General features: G+C 33.5%; 1 protein-coding gene across 1 annotated transcript in view; it reads left to right on the top strand.

The window, feature by feature from the left end:
* Positions 10,909–11,090, top strand: part of LOC107643928 (autophagy-related protein 18a) — a gene marked incomplete in the record, with an annotated part of 2,478 nt that continues 2,296 nt past the window's right edge. The window contains 1 exon segment of the mRNA XM_016347686.2: positions 10,909–11,090. Coding sequence (XP_016203172.2) covers positions 10,909–11,090 — 182 coding nt within the window.

Raw genomic sequence — 11,090 nt, 5'->3', positions numbered from 1 at the left:
TTAATTGAGTACTTTTTTATTGTTGATTTAAAATTTTAGTAATTGAAAAATAATAAGAATTTTATATGCTTTAATTTGAATATTAAGCTTTTGAACCTTATTTTATGATTAAAAAAAATTATTTAATTATCTCTAATTCTTGAATTAGAATACTTAATTGAAAATAAATTGTAAATTGAATAATAATTAGTATTTTCAAAGCTAATTATATTGAGTTAAATTAGTTTTATATTATTATTTTACCCTTTAATTTTTATTAAAATTTATACTCTACCAAACCCTAGAATTCCTAAAACAAAGCTCTAATTTTATCTAACCCTAACTCATCCATATACTCCACTCACCCTCACCTCTCACCCTTACTCCCACTGTCATACACACATGCATCAGAGAAAGAGAGTGGACAAAAAAAAATGGAAAGAAAGAAGAGAAGACAGGGAATTGAAACTAATTTTTAACTCTATCTCTCTTCGTAGCTAAGACAGATACTATTTTGTTAGGAGCCAAACCAGATTCATCAAGTACATTAATAAGACATTTTGTATTTTGGTCTTCTTTCTATGTACTTGGAGAAATTATGCACTTTTAGGAGTAAAAGATTGTGATTATGGTCTTTTATAAATCTAAAAATAAACCATTTATCCTCCCATTTTTTAACATATAACAAATTACTTTACAACCTATCCTTGTTTCATCAGGTACTTCATTGATTCTATTTTCCCTTTTAGCATTTTTTTTTTAAATAAAAGCTCCTCTTTTTGAACAAAGAATTTTCTGACCAATTATTGCACTATCTGTTCTCAATTTAGTCACACGATCTATGCAAAAACTAATCCGTTTTTCTTAGCATATTTGGTGTAATAATTCTTTGCATCATCCATTGATGTGAACTCCATGCCTTCATAAAACTCTAGTTCTTTATTTAATGTCATTCTAATTTTATGATGATCCACATGAATATCTATTTCAACTCTACTTTTACTATTTTCTTCACAATTACTCACAATATTATCGGCAAACATTTTTTTGGTACCTAGCTACATTAATAGCTTCAATTAGCACTAAATTGAGAGGGAATAAAATAACAAAATTTCAAGGCAAGTTCTACTTATACAAATTATAGCATTATATCAAATTTTTCAGTTAATCTAATTAACAAATTATACTCGAAAATTTTACAATAGAAAAATATAGTTGTTCCTGCGTAATAAGCCTGGAGAGATATATAACTCATTCGGTCCAAGATTGAGCTTGTCTTTGCTTGGATTGGAGGAGATATACGTTGGCTTCAAGAGAAACAGCGACGGTGGGTACCTGCAAAGGCACTCTGATACTCAAGTAAGAAAGAGTATGAGATAAGTATAATGTTATTCAAAGTGAGTAACATACCTTTTCCTATGTAAGATTTTCTTTTCTTATAGAGTGTTTGAGTTCAAACGTGGTAAAATGCGGTTAATCGATTGACCTATTCTCCTGGCTTTTTCTCTCAATGTTATTTTGAGTTGTTTTTTATCCGATGTGCTTTGTGTTTTGTTCGAAAAATCTTTGATGTGACTAATTTATATGGTGGTTTGTTTCGAAGTATAACGAACGAATCATAGCCTCCAAGCTTGCCCTGTGGTATTTTTTTGGTAAGACAGGTTGAGCTTTAAATTATTTTCCAACCTAAAAATCGGCAATGTCATAAGGAGAGGTAGCCCCAAGCTCAATCTGACTTGATTGAAAATGTCACAAAACTTGTTACGTTAGTAGTATAATTTTGCTAAAGGAAAAATAAAAATATAGAATAAAGAATAAGAAATAAGTTTTTTTTTGAGATAATTGATTTAAGGGAGAGAGATGCTAACAAATGTAGTTGTTATTTTTACAGTTATCAAAGCAGTCATAATGGCAATTTTTCAAAACATGTGTAGTGGGATACTTAGTTCAATTGTGTGAATAAGTTTGTATGAAAGGTCTTCAATAAGGAGCGTTCTTTTTGGTAACTATTACTTATAATTGCATTGTAAAAATTATGCAAAAGCATTCTTATCTTTGTTTGTCTCTTTGAAGTTTTATATCAAGTTTCCAAGAGAGAAAATGGAGAATGAGTATAAGAGGTTAATAATCTTAACATTTTCTATTGTATTCTTCTTTTCTTCTACTTTAGTCCTTATCAATTATTGGTCATGGGTAAGAAAAAAGGTAAAGACATAAAAGAGGAGTTAGAAGAAGAGAAAGAATTTGTTGTAGATGAGATGGACCCTTACTCTTGGGTAAGTGAGAGTGGGAAGGAGAAAATTTGAAGATTGAATTTTTACCTTATATGTGTTGGATAGGATTTGTCATAAAAGGAAAAGGTTCAAATATTTCTTTATGTATTCGTGTATTTTTGTTGAATTAAAAATGAAGCTTTCATTTACTAGTTTTGATTGAGGTGTGTTAACATAATTGAGGTGTGCACCCACACAGTAACATCTGAATTGCATGAGAGTTTGTGAGAGGTTTCAAAGTTTTGATGGAGTATTTAGAGTTGGAGTCATCCGTAAAGGTATTTTTGCTCTTTTTCAAGCGAAAAGGGTGAATAGAGGGATGTGGGTTAATCTTAATAGTACCTCTAACCAAGCTATGTTTAGCCTGTATAAGTCATCTTTTAAGAGTTTTAAAGAGTTACCTGTAAAGGTAAGGTAGGTTGAGGATGAGTATCCAATCTATCTTGATGAGTTTATTATGGGAAAATTTTTATTATATTGGTATCGTCGACCTAGAAAAATTTTAGGCATGGATAGGATGACGTATAAATATGAAATAATAATAGAATTTTTGGTAAATAATATTTTTTTCTCCTATATTGTTGGTTGTTTTTTAGCTGGTTGAATGAGAGGCAAATAAAGATGTTATTGCTGAGTATATAAGTAAACTGTATGAGTGAATTTCTATTGAATATGTTGTGAGGTTGTATTAACATGACTTGGTTGTTGTCTTATGCAGGTGAAAAAGCTCTTAAGGTGCTAATGACTAGTAATGTTAAGATTGAGGGTGGGGCTAAGATTGATCAACCTCGAAAAAGGGTGATCAGTATCAAGAAGAGAAAAGCCGAGGTCGAGGTTGGCAAAGGGAATGTGATAGATCTTACAGGTGGTAGGCAAGTTGTGAAAGAGCTCTATTTGGAAGAAGTTGAGGCTTACTTTAAATTAGAAAGAGCTGCATAGCTTCAAAGGGACAAAGGATATGACCTCTCTCTGGAGTGAACATACCATTTGTTTTGCTGTTAGACGAGCATGCTCAATCTCCCTCTGATGCTAAGCTCGTGAATGATATTGGTGATGTTGTTCTGATAAGTATTTGCAGCTATTTGTTAATTTGATTATATATTCATAAAAAAAGTATATCTATTAATATGTCTTTTGTTGTGATATAGATGATAGGGGCTCAACTTATATGTATAAGATAGAATCTTGAGTTGAAGCATATGAGTGTCTTAGTGGATATAAAGAAATTGAACAAACTCATCTAGGAGAAGGCTTAAAGAGAAAGAGTTGCATGATGCTCTTGAGAAGCTTAATTCTAAGAATGAAGAGTTAAAGAAAATGAAGGATAAAGTTAGACTTTTGGAAAAAAAGAGAGAAGAAATTGAACTGGAGGCTAAGATTGTTGAACTTAGCTTGGAAAGGAAGAATGTGAAAGAGAATAAAAGTAGTCATGATCTTGAAATGTTTAGTGCAAGGTTTGAAAGAGCTTTAGATCAGGCCAAGTTTATTGCACCTGTAGTTAATTCTGCTATGATGGAACCATTCAAAGTTGTATTGAATGGTGAACTTGTGAATAATGATGTTGATCAAGAAGATGAAGACAATAACATGGCTATCCATGAACATTTTAGTTAATTATTATGATTTCTGCATTTGTAGGCAGTAAGTTATAGTTCTATTTTGTTTGAAAATAGTGTTAAATTATGTAATGTTTTTATGAATCCAACTTATATGTTTGGTAGGTATTTGGATTTGTGTTGATTACATGTTTTGTGATAATGACAAAGTTTGCTTGATATTTGTCAATGTTTTAGATTTGAAAATATTTGATGATCAATTTCGAATTATAAGATGGTTAATAGATTTGAGTTTTCAAATTATGAATTTGATTATGATAGAATAACAGTAGTGGGTTACTAATAGATCGATTTTACCGTTGGTAGTACACGGCTTAATGCTTGGTTTGACTTTTGATAGGCTTAGCTACGTCATTTGTTATTTGTTTGATTGTTATTATCCAATATATAAGTCGGTTAGAAAATATGCTTGGTTTAATAGAAAAGTAAAAATGATATTGTATTTGATAGGAAATCTTCATGGCTAAAGGTGCAGGAAGTGTGCCTCGCTAAAATTTTTTTTGGCAAAACGTAATATGGGATAAAATTCAGGTAGTAAGAAAAATAGTACATCACCTTGTCTTGACTTACAAGGTTAACTATAGTAGAGTTTAAGAGAAGATACATTCCATATGCTTGGTAAATCATTGCCTTCTAAAGTTTATAAAACATATGCTCTTCGTCTAATAACCTTTGCTACTCTGAATGATCCTTCCTAATTTGCTGTAAGTTTTCCATGGCCTTGAGATTTTCTTGCTTCCTTGATTTTTATGAGGACAAGATCTCCCTAGTTGAATGACCTTGGTTTGATCTTTTTGTTGTACTTTCAAGCTATATTTAGTTGTGTGGCTCGTTGTTGAATGAATGTTTGTTCATGTCCTTCTTCAATGGTGTCTAACTCGTTGTTCCTTAGCTCGACATTGACTTCGTCATTTAAGTTATCTATTCGGCATGAATGATATGAAACTCAATAAGGATTATGGCATCTCAACCATATACCAATCTGAATGAAATTTTCTTTGTTGATGAATGTTGGGTGGTGTTATAGTCCCATAAAATTTTTAGAATAAGCTTAGTCCACTGTCCTTTAAAATCGTCTAACTTTTTTCATAATGCCTACAACATGTCCTTATTGGTAGCCTCAATAACCATTAGTTTGAGGATGTTCTACGGATGAAAATTGATGAACAATTTCAAAGTTTTGTCAAAAACTAGTAATCCCTATTAATGAGTTGTCTACCATGATTGGTTATAATGAATTGTGGTATACCAAATTTACATATTATATTTTTCCAAACAAAAGAGATCATCTTTTTAGACGTGATCTTTGCTTGAAGCATAACCTCTATCCATTTAGTAAAATAGTCTATAGCAACGATTAGAAATTTTACTTGACTTGGTGTCTGTGGAAAAGGTCCAAGGATATCTAGCCCCTCCACTTACTAAAGAGCCAGCTTACCTCCAATGTATACAACTACTCGGCAAGGTTGTGAATGATTGGAGCATGACAATGGCAATGATCACAGAGCTTAACTTTGCTTATACAATCCTACTACAATGTAGGCCAGTAATATCCTGCTCTAAGAATTTTTTACGCTAGACTTCTGCTTCCTATGTGTGTGCTACAAACTCCCTCGTGGACATCGTCCACGGTGAGCTTAGCACTAGCCTTACTTAGGCATTTTAACAAGGATTGCATAAAACCTCTTCTATATATGCCAGCTCCAATCATAGTAAAAAAGCTGTATTGTTTTTTGAATTTCCTATTATCCTTGATGTCCTTTTGTATTATTCCAATTTGTAGGTATTAGATGAATGGCTCTTGCCAATCTGATTCTTGTGTAATACTCAAAATGGACGTTAGTGTAAAACTGGGCTTGTCTAATGTTAATTGCGATAAGCTCGGCATATGAGTTTGACTCTTAGTAGTTGCTAGCTTTGACAAAATATCAGCTCGGCAATTTTCTTCCCAAGATTTATGGAACATTTCAAATTTCAAAAAATAAGAGATAAGTTTTTTAACAATAGATAGATATTTTTCTAACTGATTATCCCTTACTTGAAAATTTCCTTTTACCTTTTGTACAACAAGGAGTGAATCATACTTTACAGTTATGACTTATGCCAAAATTCTGAGCTAATTTGAGACTAACAATGAGTGCTTCATATTCTGCTTTATTGTTGTTGGCCTTGAAGGTGAATTGCAAAGACTATTCTTGATTGCTCCTTGGTTATCTTTGAGTAATATCCTGGCTCCTGAACCCTGTATGTTGGATGCTCAATCGACATATAATGTCCAGGTTTCATTATTAGGGGGTTAGGTCATGTGTTGTCAGTTCAGCTATGAAGGTAGTCAATGCTTGAGAATTGATAGCTCCTCATGCTTGATATTATATGTCATATTTTGAGAGTTTGATTGACCACTTTATTAGTCTTCTAATGAGCTCAGATTTTGTTAGGATTTGGCTTAATGGTTGTTCTGTTCATGCTATGATGGTGTAACTATTGAAGTAGTGCCTTAGATGTCTGGTAGTAGTAACCAAAGCTAATACTAACTTCTCTAATTTGGGGTATCGTAGTTTGGTATCTTGGAAAGATTTGCTAATGAAATATACTCGTTGTTGTTGTTTACCTATTTTTGTGACCAAGACAGAGCTAATAGCATAATCAATAACAGACAAGTATAAATATAAATGTTTACTATGTTCTGGTTTATGTAGTATTGGTGGTGAGGATAGTATGGCTTTAAGTTCGATGAACACATGTTTTCAAGCTTCAGTCCATATGAACTCCTTTTGTTTTCTTAAAGCCTTTAAAAAATTATGTGACCATGGGTTGTTCGAGGTATAAACTGTGAAAGGGTTGCTAACTCTGGGTTGACTTCTATACCTCAGCAAGTTAACATGAAACCTATGAATTTCTACCATGGACTCTAAAAGCACATTTTCAGGGTTTAACTTCATATTGTATAGCCGGAGTTGCTGAAAATTTTCTGAGGTCCTTGGTGTGACTACTCCTAGACTTGGTCTTCGCCACCATATCGTCTATGTATACTTCTATATTTTGTCCGATCTAGTTGGCGAAGATCTTATCCATGAGCTTTTGATATGTAGCACCTGCATTTTTGAACCCAAAGGGCATAACCTTATAATAGAAATTACCATAGTCAGTAATAAAAGTAGTCTTATCCTGGTCAGTCAAAAGCATAAGTATCTAGATATAACCAGAATAAGCATCCAAAAAACATAAAGATTGAAATCCAGAAGAACTATCAACTAGTTTATCAATATAGGGTAAAAGATATGCGTCTTTCAGATAGACTTTGTTGAAGAAGTGAATCTGATATCTTTTATAAATCTAGTATTGAGGAGCTTCTAAGTTTCCTCTAGGGACACTTTCTTTTTGTCCGTGTCGAGGTGTCTCTTCTTCCATTCTATAGGTCGGATTGAAAGGTTGAGTGCCAGGTAACATTTGGGTCAATCCCAGCATATTTGTTGGGGTCTAGGCAAACAGATCAACGTTTTATGGCAGCAGGTTGATGAGCTGTTCTTTTTTCTGCTTCGTTTAGTGGATCTCCTATGTAGGTGAACTTATTTTTGTCTACTTCCAATATCACTTTGGTCAAGGTATCTATTGGCATAGGTCGATCTTGTATGTCTGATCTGGGATCGAGCTATGCTAAGGGAGGTAAGCTCTCCAAGTTATAGACTGCATGGATGTATAGTTACTCAAGTTGCTTTAGGGGATTTACTCTGAGACTCACGTTATAGCATTGGCTTTCTTCTGTTCATTATAGTCTGTTATAACTTTATTATCTTGCATACAAAACTTAACACATAAGTGTATAGTAAAAATGATAGCACCAAATATATTTAAAGAAGGTCTTCCTAGAATAATGTTATATGAGCTTTGACAGCCAATAATTAAGTATTGTATATCTAGGATTTTATAATTTAGATATTCACATTTATTGTCATTTATAACCATACGTGACTATGTATTGGAACGAGCTCACCTAAGAAACCTACCAATTCACCTGTTGATGGTTATAGAACTTTATCACTTTATTTTCTGGTATGTGGAGTAGAATAGCACATTTGTACTGCTACCAAGGTCTAAAAGGACCTTTTTCAGCAATAGCTCTCCTACTTGGAGTAATATGATTATAGGGTCGTCCATGTTCTTATCCATTGTTTTGAATCATGAAGGTTTGAATGCTATTTCTAGGACATTCATTTTGGTAGTTGAGATTGGCTCGGATCCGGTTACTGTCATCGTGACCCTATACGACCTCTTTCTGGTAGAGTTACTACTTTCTCCACCTACAAAACCACCAGAAATGTAATTAATAATACCACGAGGCTGATTAGGGTTTTCATTTACCTTTTTCCTTTTATCCTTATAACTGTCATTCATTTTTTATTGCTAGCTGAGGTCTGTTGTATTTCGCCTATGTCCTTGACCGTCAATGTATTTGTCTAATAGGTCTTGGCGAGCTAGCTTTTCAAGGAGGTCCTTTGCTATAACACAATCATTTGTGGTGTGTTCGTATTTCTGATGAAAGGTACAATATTTGGACTTGTCCATGTATCACTAGTAGGTTCTACCTTTGTTTGAGGGTTTGATTAATTTGGAGTGCAGGATATCTTTCCTTTTTGTGTTGAAGGGTTTGTATATGTCGAATTTAAGAGTTAATTTGAATGACTTCTTTTCATCCTTATTGTTTTGATATTTGTTTCCTTTGTCTTATTTTTGGATAGGGTTTGGTTTCTATGGTGTCCAAATTTGTTGGAGTTCTTTTATTTCTATTTGATTTGTTGCATTTTCTCAGAATTCGGTTAGTGTTTTTGGCTTTGTCATCCTTATAGTTTTCTAAAATTTCCCAGGGTGAAGTCCACTCTTCAGTGCATGCAAGTGGATGTCTGGGTTGAGGTTTGGTATCTCCATGGCCACCTTGGCAAACCTTGTCATGTAGTCTTTAAGGCTCTCATGTTATCCTCACTTTATGGTGTTGAAATAGTCTGAGTCATGCACATAGATCTTCGAAGCTACAAAATTGTTGACGAATAGGTATGCAAATTCATCAAAGCTAGATATAGAACCTGCAGGTAAGCCATAAAACCAAATCAAGAAAGTACCATCTAAAAAAAATGAAAAATGTACGACAAAGTATTGGATGAGATGCACCATTCATGAACATCATCAAGTACAATTTGGTGAGATGGATATTGGGGTCGCCGATTCCTTCATAGGGTTTCAGCGTTGTTGGCAGAATGAAGTTTTAGGACATTTGGAAGTTCATAATTTCTTTTGAAAAAGAATTGGTTCCTTTTACTGATGAATTTGGAGTGACTACCATGGGGTCTTGGTTTCCAAGGTATGATTGTCATTATCGTTGCCATTGCCAGGATTTTTCTGTTCCTCTTTATAGTTTCGGCCATTCTATTTCTGGTTTAGTAATTTGGTCACTCATTGGACTTCTGCTCGTAGTGACTCATTAATGACCAACAATTTGGCCTCAATGGGAGGAGGAGGGATGGATTGTTTTATTTTTTCGCCATTGATTATGATCTGCAAAAGAGGGTGAAAAGTCAGGTGAAAAAGATGATGGTGGGGTTAGCTAAACTTGTCCCCACGATGGGCGCCAAATGTTCCTGCGTAGTAAGCCTTGAGAGGTGTATAACTTGTCCGATCCAAGGTTGAGCTCGACTTCACTTAGGTTGGATGAGATATACGTGGGCTTCAAGAGAAACGGCGGCGGCGGGCACCTGCAAAGGCAGTCTGACGTTCAAGTAAGAAAGAGTATGAGATGAGTATAATGTTATTCAAAGTGAATAGCATACCTTTTTCTGTATGGAATTTTCTTTTATTATAGACTGTTTGAGTTCAAACGTGGTATAATACAGCTAACTGACTTACCTATTCTCGTGGCCTTTTTTTTCATTATTTTTAAGTTGGTTTTTATCTGATGTGCTTTGTGTTTTGTTCGAAAAATCTTTGACATAGCCGATTTATTAGGTGATTTGTTTCGAGATATAACTAACGGATCAATAGCATTGTATGCTTTAACAAAAAAATGTTCTAATTAAATATTTGTATAATCTTAAGACCAATTCTATGGTGTCTATGAGTTTTTGCCTAAATTTTGCCTAACTTACTTTTTGTAGTAAGTTTTAATTTTTTAAAAATTATTTATTCTTATATCTTTTAAATTAAATAATAAATTTTAACTCTTTTTAGTAAATAGGCACAATCTTTTCGACACCATAGTATTCACCTAATCTTAAATAGAAGAACGTAAATAATATTATTTTTAAAGAAAAGTACTGTATATATAATCTTAAATAGAAGAACAAAACTATAATCTTAATATCTTATTTGTTAAATAATTAAAACTGAGTACTTTCTTTACTTGTTAATATAAAATTCTTGAAAATTAATGAGAAATTGTAATATGTTACCGATAAAAAAGTAAAATAGAGAAGTGTGAACTTTAATTGATTTAAACAAATAAATTTTGCTTTTTAAAATAAGTGAAGAGAAAGAGCATGGAGAGAAAGTGAGAAACAATGAAAATAAAAAACTCAACATTTATAGTTGAGAAAATTAAAAAAAAAATAAAAAGTCTAATTTTTTATTTTTAAAATTTTAAAAATTAAAATTATTAAGATAATTATGATTAAAAATTTAAAATAATTCTTCCCAAAAAAAACATTGTAACTAATTAATCGCAAAAAAGATCGCAGACTTGATTTGGTTACAGGATTTAACTAACTACTTTCCAAGTAAGCTAATCCAACTGAAAAATACACTATACACCCAACAAAAGTAAAAGAGGAAACAACCTTCATCTTTATATGCATGTAAAAAGGAGGGTGCACTGTGCTTATAGCGGCACACAGAAGCTGAGAATCGCCTAAACAGCAATCACCTAAATCTTAATGGCCACGCTTTCTGCTTGTGCTTCACCACCTTGGCTAAACCCTAACCCTAACCCCAATTCAAATCCCGGCCCCAATTGTCTCCCAGATCAATCTCAAACCCTCGACTTCGATTCCCTAATGGCCTCTCAATCTCAATCACCGCCTCATCACGCTCCCACCGTTGCTTCGCCGGGATCTTCTTCTCCCAACGCGGCTCCGGCGGAACTGCCGTCTCTCCTCCATGTATCTTTCAACCAGGACCACGCCTGCTTCGCTGCCGCTACTGAGAATGGCTTCCGCATCTACAATTGTGACCCCTT

Source organism: Arachis ipaensis, chromosome B05, assembly GCF_000816755.2.
Source record: "Arachis ipaensis cultivar K30076 chromosome B05, Araip1.1, whole genome shotgun sequence".
Classification (NCBI taxonomy): domain Eukaryota; kingdom Viridiplantae; phylum Streptophyta; class Magnoliopsida; order Fabales; family Fabaceae; genus Arachis; species Arachis ipaensis.
The sequence above is the reverse complement of the archived record's forward strand: the minus strand, read 5'-3'. Positions and strand labels throughout refer to the sequence as shown.